This window comes from Tursiops truncatus, chromosome 13 (genome assembly GCF_011762595.2).
Source record: "Tursiops truncatus isolate mTurTru1 chromosome 13, mTurTru1.mat.Y, whole genome shotgun sequence".
NCBI classification, from domain to species: Eukaryota; Metazoa; Chordata; class Mammalia; order Artiodactyla; family Delphinidae; genus Tursiops; species Tursiops truncatus.
The window spans coordinates 19458197-19476067 of NC_047046.1; the positions used below are offsets into that span (position 1 = coordinate 19458197).

The 17871-nt window shown below is 51.3% G+C and overlaps 1 protein-coding gene across 1 annotated transcript in view; it reads left to right on the forward strand.

Annotated features, from left to right (window-relative positions):
• MYO18B (myosin XVIIIB) overlaps positions 1–15020 on the forward strand; it is a 221001-nt gene extending 205981 nt beyond the window's left edge. Inside the window, exons 42-43 of the mRNA XM_033837911.2 lie at positions 11450–12647; positions 14885–15020. Coding sequence (XP_033693802.1) covers positions 11450–12635 — 1186 coding nt within the window. The 3' untranslated portion in view covers positions 12636–12647; positions 14885–15020. The remainder of the gene's footprint in view (positions 1–11449; positions 12648–14884) is intronic.
• Positions 15021–17871: the final 2851 nt, after the last annotated feature.

The following is a 17871-nucleotide window of genomic DNA, read 5'->3' on the forward strand; positions in this document are numbered from 1 at the left end:
TTCTCTTGTTGCAGAGCACGGGCTTTAGGTGCAAGGGCTTCAGTAGTCGTGGCACGTGGGCTCAGTAGTTGTGGCTCGCGGGGTCTAGAGTGCAGGCTCATTAGTTGTGGCACTCAGGCTTAGTTGCTCTGCGGCATGTGGGACCAGGGCTCGAACCTGTGTCCCCTGCATTGGCAGGTGGATTCTTAACCACTGAGCCACCTGGGAAGCCCTAAGGTATTGTCTTTCAAATAAAGTTGTATTGCTTTCAAGGAAATTCAGTTACTCTACTGCAGAAGTGGGGGCAAGGATGGGTCATGTGAGACCTGCTTAAATGATTAGATAAGACTCGTTTGTAATTAGTTCATTAATTATGTAAATGTGAATGGATGATATTTGGCATTAAAAACAGCTTGTTCTCAAAGTAGGTTAAGCATCAACTGCTAATCTTATTTCAATAGCACATTTATTTACTCGTCTCTGCATTCTTAGAACCAGAGCTCAGGATCTTTTTTTTCTTTTTGCGGTGCGCAGTCCTCTCACCGCTGTGGTCTCTCCCGTTGCGGAGCACAGGCTCCGGACGTGCAGTCCCAGCGGCCATGGCTCACAGGCCCAGCCGCTCCGCGGCATGTGGGATCTTCCCGGACCGGGGCACGAACCTGCGTCCCCTGCATTGGCAGGCGGACTCTCAACCGCTGCACCACCAGGGAAGCCCCAAGCTCAGGATCATTTTAATCCATCCTGAATGTACTTAATGAATGAGCCTCTCATGAAACTGGTTTTATGTCTTCCTAGGACAAAAGGGTTCTTTTCAGTTTTATCAGTATTAAGAAGATTAGTGGGCAAGATGTGGAAACTGGAAGCATGGAAATTTTCAATGCAAACATACTAACCGTGGACCCAAGGCCTGAGCCAGTGAGGAGCCGGAGAAGCCTGGCTCTGTCCGGGGTTTATCTTTGGAGCCAGCATCACTCTTGGACAGGCTTCCATGGGAAGGAGGGCTGTTTTCTATCCAGAGCTCCAGGTCTTATACGACAGATCTGCAAATCTTTCAGGAATTTTGAGGCTCACCTAAGTTAGACGCAAGTTTGCGTAAAACCATTTGGATTAATCACTGATAGTTCAGAACGTTCTTGTAGTGTCTGTGGTTCTCTAACTGAGCTAAACTTTTGTTAAGTATACTTATCAAAACATACATACTGGAAACTGCAACTTTTGAAATTTTCAAAAATTGGTCATACCTTTGTAATAACTACGAAAATTGAAACCAGACCGTTGCTAGCCCCCTAACACCTTCTTGTATCTGGTCCAGTCGTGACCTCCTCCTTACTCAAAGGTAACCACCACCCTAATTTCTGCTCTGAGTTTAGATAAGCCTATTTTTTGAACTCTCCAATGCCTTTAAGTTTAAATTTAGCTTTTCTGTTTTTCCTAAGTAGCAGTTTTCTCTGATACAAACTAGACTATCAAGCTGGATGCTGAGTGAGACTTTTCTACTCCTTTTGCTCAGTAAACATTTCTTCCTTAGTTTCCATGCCCAGGAGGACATGCAGGGTCACTCGTACTTCCCTCCAGTCATACGTTGGTGAACTGCCTTCCCCTCTAGACTATAAGCTTCCTGAATGCAAGGTTTATTCACCTCAGTGTCAGCAGCAGCTGGCGTCATGGCACTCAACAAATGATCCTGAATGGCTAAAAGGAGGAGTGGATGGATGGGTAACTTCCACTCGCCTAAAGATGCATTTTTATGATGAACTGGGTGCTGTTATGAAGAAGTCAGAGATTTTATGTGGTTATTGCCATTGTACAGTACTCAGCTGAGCTAATGTCTACGCATAGAAAGTGAAAGAAAGCATTGAACATTTATTTAAAATCTGTTGAACCCAAGTTGAATCTCTAATCCGATTTGATTACTTTACATACCCAGTTTGTTCTTTCAGGACATTGTGGAGGTTGTATCAGAGGGCAGGCTCAAGTCTGAGAGCCAGTACTGTCCCGTCTCATCAGATTGTGAACCCCGGAGGCTCTCTCCTTCTCTGTTTTTCCAGGGGGACGATGAGGGGTTCAAACCAGATGTGGTTCCAGCTCCCTCTCAATTCTGAAGTTGATAAAATTCTCTAGAAGTAAAACCAGGCTTTGGATTGGGTTTCGACGTAGGAGGAATCCCCTCTAGGTTGTGTACTAGAAGTTGGTTTTGAATCTCTTGGTTTTAATCTCAGAGAAGTGGGTTTGGCTGACCCATAAGTGGGGCTGCTGGGGTCTGAATGAAGCAGCCAGATGAGGCAGATGGAGCCTTTTGTCCCCTCTTTCTTCATTCCCACAATCCCTCATCTTTCTTTTCCTCCATTCCTTCACTGTTTCCACTCCACAAAGTTCCCTTAAGGGACTCTTCTAGATCCTGGGAATTCACAGAAGAAAAATACAGTCTAGTTCAGAATTAACAGTCTTGTTGGGAGTTAAAAACAAGCAAGCAAACAATTATAGGATAGAGGGTGGGGGAGCACAGGGGCTGTAGGACCAGAGGAGACCCCTAGCCCAGCCTGGGAGGTGGGCGAAGGCTTCTGGAAGTGGCTGCGGTGGGGCTGAACACTGAAGGGCGAGTAAAAATGTTTTCCTTTTTTTTTTTTTATCAGTCAGTAGAATCACCCGTAAAGTGTCCTTTCCTTCCCCTTTCCCTCTCTCTCTCCTCCTTTCTCCTTCTTCTTCTTCTTCTTTTTTTTTTTTTAAACAATGAAGGTGTCTGGGCACCATCAACTCTGCTAGCCTCCACCTTAATTTGACAATGGTTTTTTTTTTCATATTGACTTTATTTCTATCTTTACCTTCGTCTCTACTTCTGTCTATATCTAAACACATTTTTTTTTATGCCCAACAACGTGAAAGTAAGTTGAAAACATCATGACAGCTCTCCTTAAGATAATTTCACATCTTTATCCTGCGAAGAAGGACTTTTCCTAACTATTTGCACCATCATTGCAGCTAAAAAGATGAAGAAATCCACTGTATCATCCAAGATATCCAACATTCATATTAACCCAACTGTTCTGAAGTTGTATCACCGTACTTTTTGAAAGAAGAATCCTATTAAGGGCACTCATTGCATCTCGTTGTTTTGTTTCTTTGGGTCTGTCTCTTAAAAAAAAAAGTAAATAGACTTTTTTTAGAGAACGTTTAGACTTACAGGAAAATTGAGCTGAAAGAACAGAGCGCCCATATTCCCCCGTCTGTGTCTTCCTACCCTCAGTTTCCCCTCTTATTAACATCTTCCATTAGTCCTTAGTCTCTTTTAAACTAGAATGGTCCCCTTACCTCCCCGCTCCCATTGAAACTGATTTTTTTGGTAGAGTTTCAGGCATGATTCTAATGGCAACTCTGTTCAAAACCCACTGGTCCTAGTACCTGGTGACCAGTAAGAATGTGTGGGTGAGACAAGGCAAATTCTGGTGACCCACAGGAGATACGTGGGCAGGTGTCCACTGAGGGCAGCTAATGGGTCATTTTTTTTAAGTGTCAAGGACTCAGCACCTGCTTAAGATCAGAGAAAACAGCAAGCAAGGCTTAAGAGTTATCTTGCCTCATAAAAACATTATACTATAAGGGATATAGGGGATTTACAGAGTCTGCTTCCTGACTCAAGTCTCTGCATCTTCAGGCCAGAAATAACCAGGCGGAGGGCCTCTCTGCTGCTTATTCCACAACTTTCCTGCTTGCCATCAAGCAGGCCTCCCTGGGCATCGCACCCCCGTGGCCGCCTCCTTGCTTCGAGTCTCTCCCTTCAGCCGAGTGGCCTTTCTAAGCCCTAGTGTCTCTGCCTGTGAAATGTAGGCCCTTGCCGGTCCAGGGTTTTGCAGAAACCACTGAATAAGCTAACAGCTGGTAGGAGGGCTCTTCTACTTGGGGTGTCTTCCTCCTACCCCTCTTCCGAAAGCCTGACTGCGCCCCGCCGCCTTCAAAAAGGCTGTGCCCCCAGGCCCCAGCCCCTCGCCTCTCCCTTGCCAGCCTCCTGCCGCGTTTTACAGTCCACGGTTCCCAGTGTACCTGGAGCTGCTCTCACTGCTGACCCTTCGGCGTGGGCTGATCCTGTGTCCACACCCACAGTGTGCCCTCCTAAAGGCTGAGGCAGCCCGTCTTCTCCTGTGAGGGACCTAGCTGAGCATCGTATTGATGCATACTCATTGAGGCCGAGGTGAGAGCCTCGGCTCTGCTCCTTCCTCTCCATCTGCCCTCTGAGCCTCCATTTCTAACTCTGTAAAGTGGAACAGTCAAAGGCAGTAGCTGGCAGCAGAGTAGAGTGGTCAGGACACGTGAATCCCGAAGCTGGATTCCTTAGTTTAAATTCATGTTTCTCCCGTTTATTCCATGACAAATTACTTATCCTTCCTGAGCCTCATTTGTGAAATAGGAAGATTATAAGAGTTGCTGACTTAGAGGACCGTCGTGAGGATAAAATTGAATAACGTCTGCAGAGCCTAAAGGCGCAATATACAGTGGCTCTCATGATGCAGAATTCACCTGCACGCTCTAGGGATTTAATACATGTCTCGTGTTTCCTACCGCATCAGGCACAGTGTTGGGCACCATGTCAGCTTCTATTATAGACCATCAACTGCTGTGTTGGACTCGGTTACAGTACCTTCAGGCCATCTTCAAAGGACCTCTGGTTTCCCATTCAGACCTCGATGTTAAAGAACATCGATACATTTTTAATTTCCTCTTTAATTTCAGGGTGTTGATGAAGAATGGGGGGGGTGATAGCATGTCTTTGGGGATGATTCATGGCGTCATTAAATCTGCATCGAGGGCTTCCCTGGTGGCGCAGTGGTTGAGCGTCCGCCTGCCGATGCAGGGGACACGGGTTCGTGCCCCGGTCCGGGAAGATCCCACATGCCGCGGAGCGGCTGGGCCCGTGGGCCATGGCCGCTGAGCCTGCGCGTCCGGAGCCTGTGTTCCGCAACGGGAGAGGCCACAACAGTGAGAGGCCCGCGTACCGCAAAAAAAAAAAAAAAAATCTGCCTGGAGTTTCCTGTAGTTACCGTTGGCTCAGGCTCTGCTCAGACTCAGACCTGGGAATTCTGGTTTTTACTGTGTGATTGTGACTAATGCCAGTGAAGCCAGTGTCTCCCTGACTTGAGCCTCTCTATGTTTCACTCATTGTGTCTCAGTCGATTTTGAACAATGTATGTGTGTAGACATGAGTTCCAGTGGTTGAGGTTTCCTCTTAGCTTTCTACCTGGGGGGGGTGTGATGTTGTGGAAGGGCAAACAATGGCTTCAGATCCAGGCCCTGCCACTGAGCAGTGGGAGCCTCGAGCAGATGGCTTCTCACTGGTGAGCCTCAGTTTCCTCATCTGCAAGATGGGGTGACCATCCACATCCTGATGAGATGATACATGCAAAGTACCTGCATTTTTTTCTTCACCCGGTGCTCATGGAATGTCTTCTGCTGTGGTAGGCACTAGAGAGAAGACGATGGAGCTGCATTCACAGGATGGCCTGTCGGGGAGGGGGTGTGGCCCGACTTGGAGACACGTGTGTCAGCATCTGGCTTGCTCTGGGGCTGAACAGACCACTTGGGTATCCTCACCCCTTTTCTGTGCTGCTCAGAGCAGGCTCGGACCTAGGAATTGTTTATTCTTGAACATCTGTCCTCAATCCTCAATCTAATCTAACCTGATGGGAGGGGCCGTTAATTGAAAAACAATCATTAAGATTTTAAACATATATTTATTAGTAGTAATGTTTTGAAATGAATAAGTAATACATATGCAAGTTCAATTGCACCAGAATCCACCTGGCATGAAGAGCTGGGGGCAGGTGGAGGTGTACGTGGGCCACTACGCTCATGTGTACTGACTGTCCCGATGACGTACGTCGTCTCTGTGAGGTTGGGAGTTACTGTTCCCACTGTCACAGCGAGGCTTCACAAGGTACCTGGCTAGTAAGGGACAGAGCTAGGATTTGAACCCAGGCCTGTCTGCTTCCTGAAGCCCAGATTCTTAGCCTTGCAGGTTAGAAAGAGTAAAAATTGCAGCATTTCTGCATGATCATATCCTGATTTATCTAATAAGCCTTCGTACATGTGAGCCACCAATACTTAGAGAAAAAGAAATAAAAGGAATCCAAATTGGAAAAGAAGTGAAACTGTCACTGTTTGCAGATGACATGATGCTATACATAGGAAATCCTAAAGACGCTACCAGAAAACTACTAGAGCTAATCAATGAATTCAGTAAAGTTGCAGGATACAAAATTAATATACAGAAATCTCTTGCATTCCTATACACTAACAAAGAAAGATCAGAAAGAGAAATTAAGGAAACAATCCCATTTACCATCGCCTCAAGAAGAATAAAATACCTAGGAATAAACCTACCTAAGGAGACAAAAGACCTCTACCCTGAAAACTATAAGATGCTGATGAAAGAAATGGAAGACAACACAAACAGATGGAAAGATATATCATGTTCTTGGATTGGAAGAGGCAATATTGTCAAAAAGACTGTAATACCAAGGCAATCTACAGATTCAGTGCAATCCCTATTAAACTATCAATGGCATTTGTCACAGAACTAGAGCAAAAAATTTTTTAATTTATATGGAAACACAAAAGACCCCAAATAGCCAAAGCAATCTAGAGAAAGAAAGACGGAGCTGGAGGAATCAGGCTCCCTGACTTCAGACTATACCACAAAGCTACAGTATTTGTATATATTCTTTTGTTCATCAGTTCACTTAATGGACATTTATCAGATGCCTACTATGCGCCAGAGGACTCAAGGTCCACTCATTCGTCCAACACGTATATAGTGAGCACCTACTATGTGCTAGGGCTCTGGCACTCCACTCATTCACTCAGTAGATGTTTACTGAATGCCTGCTGTGTGCTCAGATACTGCTCTAGGCACAGGAATAGAGCAGTGAATGCAACAGACAAAAACTCTTGCCCTCCTGGAGCTCTCTCTTATCTCCGCAACATTGCAGGGTTGACCTGGCTTCCCCCCATTGTACAGCTGAAGAAACTGAGGCCTAGAGAAGTTAGGTGCCTATCCCAAGGCAAGTGAGTGGCTAGTGAGTGGCAGAATCAGCCTAGACTCCAAGGGACAGATGTTACCTGGTAAGGTGACATTGGAGACACTTGTTAACTCTGTATCTCATCACAGAGTTTGGAGGAAGTTTCCAGAGAAGGGTGCTGCTGGCTGTGGGGTTGGAACCCACCTCTGCTACTCCCAACTGTGTGTGCCACCCCTCCTCACTGTGCCCGGAGCTCACAACTCCTAACCCCCAGGGTGGCCATCGAGGTTATAAATGGACGTGGCGGTCAGCTCCATGCAGGCAGGTGGCCCACCCGCTTGTTCTCCCCTGTATCCATGGTGCCCAGCACATAGTAGGTGCTCAGCCAGGGGTAACTCTTTCGGACCCAGCCTGGAGCCTGTGTGGCTGGATGCCCAGGAATGCCACTGGCTCCTTATCAGGCAGGTATGCTACAAGCCTCTTCCTGTTGGGGTAGACTGAGGGGCAGGTGCAGAAGGTCCCAAGATGTTTCTGGAGTCCCTCTTCAGAGAATCACAGTGCCCCCGCCTAGCTCGTGTCTGCACCCGTCTCCCAGAGGCTCGGAGTACGTCCTGTGCATCACATCTCTCCCTGGCTGAGGCAGGCAGAGCAACGTCTTGATTAGCCACCACCCATACGTCACGCGATGCTAATGGAAGGGAGTTCCACCTGAGCTGAGCCGTCCCATGAGGACAGCTGGGGAAAAAAATGAGTCTTCCCAGGCCCCTGGAGGAAGACGGGGGAATGTGCTTGAAGTGTCCAGAGCCAGGGCAGAAACGGAGAGGATCACCGTGACCCAGACAGCAGAGCTAGAACCCACACCCTGAAGCTTGCAAGAGGGCGTCTGCATTCAGATTCAGTTCTGCGGTCTCCACACAGAAAGGAGTGGATGCAGCAAACTTCTCCCTTGGAGTGGTGGAGCAGACAGGAAATAGAAGAAGATGCTGCAGAGGCGTGGGTGGATTTCTGGGTGGTAAACCCAGGAGGCAGCGCTCAGCCAAGCCGAGGCTTCTCTCTCTCTCTCCTTCTCCCCCACCGCGTCCCCATCTCCCCTCCCTCCCTCCTCACTCTGCCCTCCGCCACTGAGTCTACACTGCTGGGACTGGGTTCTGGTTTCCAGCCCCCCAGCTGAGGCTCTGAAGGCACCGACCGGACCGCTCCACCCCGTGACACCCACACACGGGCCCCCAGCAGGGCTCCGTGGTCAGTACTTGGGGGCAGCCAGGGGGGCCCTGAGCGGGTGTCCCTTCTGGAAGATGCTGCTCCTTGTGGGCCCTGGGGAAGGCGGGCACATCTCCGCTGCTCTGGCCCAGCCGAGGTCCCCCACGGCTCCAGCCCAGCGAGCCTGCGTCCTCTGCGCCTGGACAGCAGCACACATGGGCTGCGACCTCCAGACCCCACTGCTGGGCTGCTGACGGTTTCGTGTGGCCCGGCCTGTCCCACCTTGTGGTCAGAGATGAGGAAGGCCGGCCCTCAGCTGCCAGCCCACACCCCACCTGCGGCCCTCCCCTCTGTCCCCCTGGCCTTGCCCTCAGCCTCCCTCTTCCTTCGCCACCTCCATCGCCACCGGTCTCTTCCTCTCCATTCCCCCATCCGTTCTCACTTCACCTTCCCTCTTGTTGGTCCTGCTTCTACTTCTCCCCACTTCTCTTTGCCCCTCCTCCACTTTCCTCATCCTACCTACTTTCTCTTCCTCGGAGACTTGATTTCCAAGGTAGACTTGACTCAGTTCGACAACGCTTCCTGAGCACCTACTGTGTGCTGGGTACAGTGCCGAGTCACGGTGTAGAGATGAGACTCAGCAGGGTCTCGACAGCACAGGCTGGAGAGCTGGGGTTCTCCCACCCTCCTCTCCTTCTGCCCTTTTCCCCTGCTTCCTCTCCTCCCCCCCCCGCCACCCTCTCCTCCTGTAGCTTCTCTTCCCTCCCTGTCTCGGCCTCTGCAGCCAGAGGGGAGCTGGGGCGAGTGGGATGGCAGAGTCCCAGGAGGCCCGGCGACAGGAGCCCTGGGTGCTGCCATCCCCACGTGACAGATGATGGAGGAGACTGAGCGCCCAAGACACATTCATCACGTCCGCCTCCTTTCAGGGCCAAGACAGGACGGAAATGACTTGTGTCAGCTCTGCGGCAGCCCAGTGCCCCTGGCAGCTCCAAGCTGTTTATTAAAAAAAAAAAAAAAAAAAAAGATGAAGAAGAGAAAGAAAGGCATGTGAATGCCATCTTGCCATGTGTTAGGGGAGCGATTCTAAAGTGATGATGTTGACAAACACCCCTTCAGGTAATCACACAGGAGCTCTGCAGCTCCCTTCCCAGCCTGCGTCCAGCTGTGACGGAGATGGAAGGTGACAGGCAAGAAATAGGAAGGGAGCAGCTGCTCTGGGCAAATTGCGAGGCTTTTGTTTGAGCACATGGGGGCCAGCCTTTGCTGGGAGTGATGGGACGCAGGGTCACCTGCCCGTTCATTCTCCTGCCCACTCCTCTTGGGACGTCACATGAGGCTTTCGTGGAGCCCAGTGGTGGGTTAGGCTCCAGAGACCCAGAGGTTGTTAGTAGTGATCGTAACGAGCCCTAACGACTAATTAGTGATGGTTAATAGCCATTCGTTATCGATTATTATTAATCATAACTGTTAACCATTATTTGAGGAGCTAGGTGCCCGGCATGGGGCCCAGGGCTTTTCTTCCCTCCCCTTGATCTCCCTGTGAGATCAGGACAGTGACCTGGGCTAGGAGGAGGGGGAAGGAGTGCATCCAACGAAGGGAACAGCAAATGCAAACCCCAGAGGCAGGAAGAGCGTGGTGTGTCCCAGGAGACCCATGTGGCTGCAGCAGAGTGAGCCAGGGGCTAACTCACAAGACAGGAGGTCGGGGAGGGGGTCGGGAGCCTGAGCCCCTGGAAGACTAAGGATAGTGAGGACAGTGCGTGATGGAGGCAGCGCGTCGACACGCCTACCTTGGGGTCCATCTCGTGGTCTCCTCACCGCCCCCAGACTGTGACATTGGTCCTCTCCACCTAGCAGACCTAGGGCATGAGGAGGGACAGATGAGCGCAGCCAGTCCTGTGCCTGTCACTCAGGGAACCTTTTCACAGAGTATCACCGCCAGGGTCCTGGGTCAGGGGAGGCTCCTGCTAGCATCAGAAGAGAGAGGCTTCTGGGATGGTGGGAGCTCAGGAAGGCAGTGCCTAGGTCCCTACCCGGGTCCCTGAAAAAGATCCCAATCCCCTACCCTATCTGTACTCTCCTCTCCTGACATCACCTCCAGGGGCCGTGGGCTTGGCTCCTTCTGAGACTGAAAAGCCCTTTGGGTCACTGTGGTCAGCTCTTTTCCCTTTAAACTATCCTACATGGTCAGGGGATGGAAATGGTGATAATCAGAGTGTGGTGAGCAGGACACCTTCCTCGGTCTCGTGCCAGCATTCCAACCTTTATGTGTAGGAGGCTGGCTCCTGTAATCCTTCCTGTCGTGACAGAGCAGCAGGCAGGGGCCGACGACGGGAACCTGCATCACCATCGCTCCCACCTCCTTCAGGCTGAGCCCTGGCCCCAGCTGCCACGCCCAAACTCTGACATTTGGCGCTTTTTTGTAAATTACAGCTTTGCTGTTGTCTGGGAAGGAGGTCGCTTGTCTTAGAGGGAGGACAAATAGATTTTATTTTTTTAAAGAACAGTGGATGGATTCCAGTCTCTCTCCTCTAAGCCCTGCTTTTCGTCTTACAGCCTATAATTTTGCCCCACTGCGAGATTCCCACTCTTCAGAGGCAGTGGTTTTGGCTCAGCTGCTGCAAAATGCCTCTGCCTGGCGGTCCCAGAATAGAAAGCGTCTGTCCTCTTGTGTATAGTCTCGGTTTCAAGTTGATTTGATGGAGCTGTTTCCCTTTTGAAGGACCGTTTTTTTTTTTGTTGTTTGTTTGTTTTTAATCCCACCCGCATCCCATGAAACAATCGGGTGTCACGGAGCATCTCGTTCAGGCGCATGTTTGGGTCACTGGCTCCAGCAGGCTCTGCTTGGTGGGGCTGTCCTCCGGGCTTGGCCCTAAATAAATAAATAAATAACCTCCCGTAGGTGCCCCTGAGTCTTCAAGAAGGAAATTACCTATTTCACAGCAGGCTGTGTGGCGATAGTTCCTATCATGTCAGAGATGATGCCTCGTAAAACTGAGTCATCTCTCAGAGGTGCAGTTTTAACCTACTCAAACATACTTAGTCAGGTTTAATTATAGACAGAAATTGCATTTCAGAAAGCGACAAGAAATCATTTGCGCGGCTTCAGTCTGCGCATTCAATCGTACGGTTCGTTGGAGGGTGCAGGTGGGGTCAGCATTTCCAAAGAAAAATAGTATTAGTGCCCGCGCTCTGGGGCTCAGTCGCGCCAACTGTGGACAGCACGGTGTCCGCTGACGGCGGGTTTCTTCTTGGCACAGGATCCAGGAGGCGGCCAGTGATGGGGCCCGGGACACCCACAGCAGGACCTGGGGGGACAAGGCCGCGTCCCCGCTCTCCCTCCGCCGAGGAAATTACGGCCACTTGGGGGACGGCGAAGAGTGTGGCGTCCAGAGAAAGCCCCCGGAGAGGTCGGGCGTGCTGTCCTCCTCCCCGTCTTCCTGGAGTGGAGACGTGTCCCCGCGGCCCAGGGACAAGCTACCCAGCCCGTCGGCTGCCCTGTCAGAGTTCGTGGAAGGGCTCCGGAGGAAGAGAGCGCAGAGGGGCCGGGGGTCGCCGCTGGGCCTGGAGGACTGGCCCACCCTCCCCATCTACCAGACCACCGGGGCGTCCACGCTGCGGAGGGCCAGGACCGGCAGCGACGAGGGCGCTCTGGCTCTGAGGGCCAGGGCCGAGTCACCCCTGGACACGTCGGCCGGGCTTCTGCGGTCCACCAGCCTGAAGTGCATCTCCTCGAAGAGCGTGGGGGGCCCCAGCCCGCCACCCGAGAAGCTGAAGACCCGCTTCAGTTCCTGCGAGTCCCTCCTGGAATCGGGGCCCGGCTCGAGGAGGACCCCGAGCTCCCCAACGGCGCTTAGGCGCTCATTCTTGTCGCCCACGCTGCGCCCGCGGAGGCGCTGTCTGGAGTCCTCGCTGGAAGATGCGGGCTGTCCGGACCTTGGGAAGGAGCCGCTCGTCTTCCAGAACCGCCAGTTTGCACACCTGGTGGGGGACCCCCTGGGCAGCGACCCATTCAGCTGGAAGGTCCCGAGCATCACCTATGAACGCAAGACCCAAGTGGGTTTCGATGACTTCCTCCCGGCCATCCGGAAGCCGGAGACGCCTACGTCTTTGGCCCGAGCGGCCAAAGATGGGCAAGACAGTTCACAGCGTCCAAGCGTCCACTTTGAGATGGAAGAGGCCGACGGGGGCTTTGTCTCAGGGATCACCACCGTTTTGAAAAAGAGCCTGGAGTCCAAGGAGGACCCCGCTCACCTCTCCGACTCCTCCTCCTCCTCCAGCTCCATCGTGTCCTTCAAAAGCGCCGACAGCATCAAGAGTCGGCCAAGAATCCCACGGCTGGAGGGTGACAGTGGTGAGAGAACATCCCCCGAGATCAGAGAGCCGGGGACAGGGAGGAAAGAGGAGGATGTTGAGAGCATCATGAAGAAATACCTACAGAAGTAGGAACCAGCTCAGGTAACAGCGACAGGCTGGCCTGTCCTCCTGGGGGGATGAAACGAGGTGGTCCACCCAGGTCTGGCAGCCTGGAGGCAACCGGTTGCTGCTACTGCTTTTAGGTTTTCACTGAAATAATGTGTTGCTATTTATGCAAATAATGTGTTGCTGGTAAATAGAAAACTTATCAGAAGCCCTCACTAGGTGCCACCGGTTTCTCTGCTCTTGAAAATACAGACCATCAGAAAGTGTGAGGTCCTGTGGGGGGCGGGGGAGAGGGTGCTGAAGGAGGCGCTGGGCTTTTAAAGTTTTCCCACCCTTGTCCTGTTCTCTTTCCAGCGCTCCTTTCACCTGGTGCTGGGGGAGCCATGGAGGCATCTGTCCACACAGTGACGGGAGAGCCCGGGTGGATGGGGGGAGGGTCAGGCTAGCATAGACGAGGCCTTGACGTTAGTGAAGTCCAACTCTTGCATTAAATGTGTAAAGAGAAACTGGGGCCCAAGAAGGGGGAGGGGGGGACAAGTACAGAGGTCCCAGAGCGCCACCGTGGGAGCGGCAGTGCTTCCCTCCGCCTTCTCCTCCCGTCCCGGTCCTGGCACTTCTGTGCAGTCAAGGTGGGAAGAGACATTCGTTGCTAATAACAGCTCCAGCTGATGGAATGTGTTTATCAGGCAGTCATTTGGTGCCCACAGTTACCCCAAGAGGTGGTGAGTATGATTTATTCCCATTCTACAGGTTGACAAACTGAGAATCATATAGGTTAAGGCACTTGTACAGAGTCACCCAGGCAGAACAGGGATTCGAATCTCCAGAGTCCCCACACTTTTGCTGGTGACACTTTTTCTTAGGTACGTATCCCAGGCCTCTCTGTGAGTAAGCTCAGAGCCACACTGATGGAGCTGGGTCTTTAGAGGGGTTGCCTCTATGGAGGGCAAACTGAGGCAGAGCTTAGAATCATACATCTAAAGGGGGGGTTGGAACGCACAGACTCCAACCTCACTCTTGGGCAAGTGAGGAGGACCTCAAGATCAAGGTCACCCAGTGAGTCTGCCACCAACCCAGCCACGCTGACTCCCAGTCCAGTGCTCTTTGCCCTGAGGCCAGGCTGGCCCCTGACTGCACCTCGTAGGGCATGTTTCAGACTCCAGGGCACTGAGTCTTCCACTTCACAGCTCCCGACTGAAATGCAAAGCCCCATGAGGCAGGCCGGGAAGCAGTGGAGGGGGAGTTAGAGCCTCCCTCCGGGTTCAGATGCGATGCAAACCCACATCCCAGTGGCAGGTCCCCCACCCCGGCGTCCGTAAATCTCCGCGTCACTGAAGCTCAGAACTCACAGCGGCTCAAGGCTCAGGTGGTCAAGTGGTCGTGCTCAGCCCACACCTGGCTCAGCCGCCAGCCCTCCTTCCAGAGGCCTCCTGGACCCAAACAAGCCGCACGTCCTGTCACTTTGAGAGTCACCCTCAGCCCATCAAAAAGCCATTGCCCCTTCCACGGAGACGGGCTTGGACCATATCAGAGCAAATTAAATTGACTTAACATGGCCTTCTCTCTGCTCTCAATTACCGAGGAGAGATCTGATATTCATTTACATTATTATGCTCTCGGGGACACAGAACGCAGTTTCAAAGGCCAAGTAAAGGGCACACGTCCCGAAGGGGAACAGTGCTTAGCAAACGTCGTCACAGAACATCTTGTCTCTGCCATTTTTTTTTTTAAAGCTCAGCTCCCCTTCCGCCCTCCCAGCAACGCTCCCTGTGATAACGGAGCGCCTGCCTGAAAACCTCCTCCACCTTTGGCTTGCACGCTGTGGTCTGGAGCTCGACAATACAGCTCCATTGCCCACGATACAAATGTGTTACGGGATTCGGAGCCACTCAAGCCCCCAGAGCTCAGTTCTGCCCTGTAACTGCCAAGCGATGCAACCTTGCTGAGCATCTGTGTTCTCAGCTGGAAGATGGGGGTAGTAATGCCAACTACCCAAAGTAGCATTGTGAGCGGCCTGTGAATCAGAGACCCCAGCCCAGAGCACTGCCCCAGCGGCCACAGTGCATGTCAGGTACCTGCACTTGGAAATGGTGGCCCTTCAGGATGTGTCTCAGGCTCCCTCCACTCGTTTCCCTTCTGCCCCCTCCTATCTCATTCCGCTCAGCACATCGCTGCAGTAACGCCACCTGGGAATATGGGCTCCAGGGGCTTCCACCCACCAAAACACACACCCCAGGCCCCATTTCTCAGCTCTGACCTGCATTTGTTTCCAGCCTCCTGCGACACATTGCCCTCCTTGAAGACTTCCCGACTCCACGACGTTCTGGAGAGAGAGACAAAGACCAGCCAGGCCTCCCCGGGGGCCCCGAGTCCACAGCCAGTGTGGCCACCCTCAAGAGGCCGGGGGGGCCAGCAGAGGCACATCCCATGGGGCGTGGGGCTCCCAGCATGCTAGGTCTGTACCAAATAAAGTGTTGGCTTCTTGGCATCTGGGCTTTCTCTCTATTCTATGATCATGTTACCTAAGACTCTGGAGGATTGATGGTGTGCACCTTGGGGTAGAAGGGTTCTGAGGAAGGGGACCAATGCAAACTGTTTGTAGTTTCGGGTGCACACTGCTATTTCTTTCCCTGTGTGTCTACATGCAATGGCCTTGTTCTCTTGGCCAAGTTCTGCTCAAATGTCACCTCCTCCAGGAAGTCTTCCCTGATACATCAAGCTGAAATAAATGCTCTTTCTCTATTCTCCCTTAATTCCCATGCTTCTATCATATTTCCCTTGTCTATTTACATATCTACATTGTGTGTAGATGTGCGGGCATTCAAGAAATTTTGATGAATGAGTGACTGAACAAGCAAATGAACCACGGAACAAGTCAGTGGCTCATACACCCTGAATACCTGGGACACACTGACATATATGCATCTCTACAAATGTCCGCCCACAGCAACATTCAAGAACTTGTGACCATCTGTTCCCACAGTCCCCCGTACACCTCACATACACAGACTACCAGGCACACACAACTATGCACGTGTACCAAAAACTACACTCGCAATGGCACACTTACAGCCTGGACACCTGCTTTATCAAACATCCTTGAAGCGTCAATAATCCTAAAACTGTAGGCTGATGTATATCGATCACATACTGTGTACTGACCACCGTGCTAGGCATTTTACACAGTGCATCTCACTCCAGCTTTATAAAGTCCCAAGAGATAGATCCACTTATTTTTTCCTATTTACAAAGGCAGAACTAGCTTATGCCCACATTCAGGTAGCCAATGCTGCTTCTCCTTAAGTTCCCACTGGCACAGACTCCACGTCCTACCCCACATGTGCCTCTATTCCTAGGGCCCCTCTGGTACAGCCAGTCACAGCTGCCATCAGGAAGGAAAGTCCTGTTGGGATCACCGGTGAGTTAATTTGCTAGGGCTGCTATAACAGAGCACCACAAACTGCACGGTCTAAACAACAGAAACTGACTATCTTGAAGTTTTAGAGGCTAGAATTCAAACATCAAGATGTTGGCAGGGTTGGTTCCTTTGGAGTATCTTAAGGGATTCTCTCTTATATGTAGCCATCTTCCTCCTGTGCATGTCTGTCTCTGTGTCCAAATTTCCTCCTTTTATGAGGACACAGTCATAGTCACAGTCAATCAAACCTAACCTCTACTTGATTGCCTGTGCATAGACCTTACCCCCACATAAGGTCACACTCTGAGCTCCTGGGGGTCCGGGTATCTTGGGAGCGTGTGGGGGACACAATTCAAGCCATAACAACTTACCAGTTGGCACTTACCCCAAGAAGGGGAGATCTCAGCTCTGACCATCCTCGCCAGAGGTTGTGGGTAGAACTGGGAAGGGGAGGAGAGATGCGGCAGGAAGGAAATTCACCGGATGCCCTCCCTGGAAGACCTCACCATCTGCCCGTCTCTCTGGTGGAGAGAATCAGTGGAAGAGTGGACTGTGTTTTCTCAGATGCAGGAGCGTTGTCCCGCTTGGTGAGTCTGTAGACAAATACATCATATATTTATATGTATTTAAGGAACGTCCCCCACCAGCCTGCCATGCACAGGAGTGGCCGCAGCTCACCGGAGAGAGCTGGGGCGTGTGGAGGGGACATCCAAGGTCTCTGCAGGGAATCAGAGGTCCTGGCAAGTAAGAGGTTGCTGTTCAAAAGCTTGCCGACGTTTGGGTGTGGGGTAAGGATGGGAGCAGACACAGCCCTGTGTCTTCCTCCGGTGGAACCCACGGAGCCTTGGAAAAGCCACTTCCCTCACTGGGCCTCAGTTTCCTCATCTCAGCGGTGGGAATACTAGTTATTAGAATCTAATGGGATTTGGGCATGGGAGAGTATAGCAGGCTATACTAGTTTGCTAGAGCTGCTGTAACAAAATACCACAGGCTGGGGGTGGGCGTGGTGCCTAAACAACAGGAATTTATTCTCTCCCAGTTTTGGAGGCTGGCATCCAAGACAAGGTGTTGGCAGGTCTGGCTTCTGAGGCCTCACTCCTTGGCTTGCAGACGGCCGCCTCCTTGCTGTGTCCTCACGTTGTCATTCCTCTGTGCCCATGCATCCCTGGTGTCTCTCTTTGTGTTCAGGTCCCTCATCTTATAAAGGAGCCCAGTCAGTGGATTAGGGCCCAGCCCAGGGGCCTCACTTGAACTTAGTCACATCTCTAAAGGCCCATGTCCAAATGCAGTCACCTGAGGTTATGGGTGTTAGGACTTCAACATATGAATTTTATAGGGGTCATAATTCAGCCCATAGCACATGCTATGCCAGAGAAGGTGACCAGTTAGTTTATTAATAATGATCATTATTATTAATGTAATGATCAGATAAATATGTTCCGAACTCCCAGCTTGGTCCCCAAACAAAAGCTATAGTGGAAATCCGGAATAGAGATTCTCACTGCCTTCCTGGCACTGGAGTTTTGCAGACATTTTTAGGGCCTGGAACCTGTGTGTTTCCATGTGCTCCTCCTCCTGTGCCAGCAGGATTACTTACCCAGCCAATATTTGTTGAGCACCTGCTAGGCACCAGGCACTGTTCCCCACACGGGGGATCCATGGAGGGCAGGTGCAGTGCCCCCTGCTTTTCTGGAGGCAAAATCCTCGCCGGGGAGACAGACAATGAGCAAGAAAATAAATATGTTGTCAGAGAGTGAGAAGTGGTATAAAGGAAAATAAAGATGAAATTATCTTGTAAGTTTCCTGTTAAAATTTTTCTGGACATTTATTTTACAGAGTACC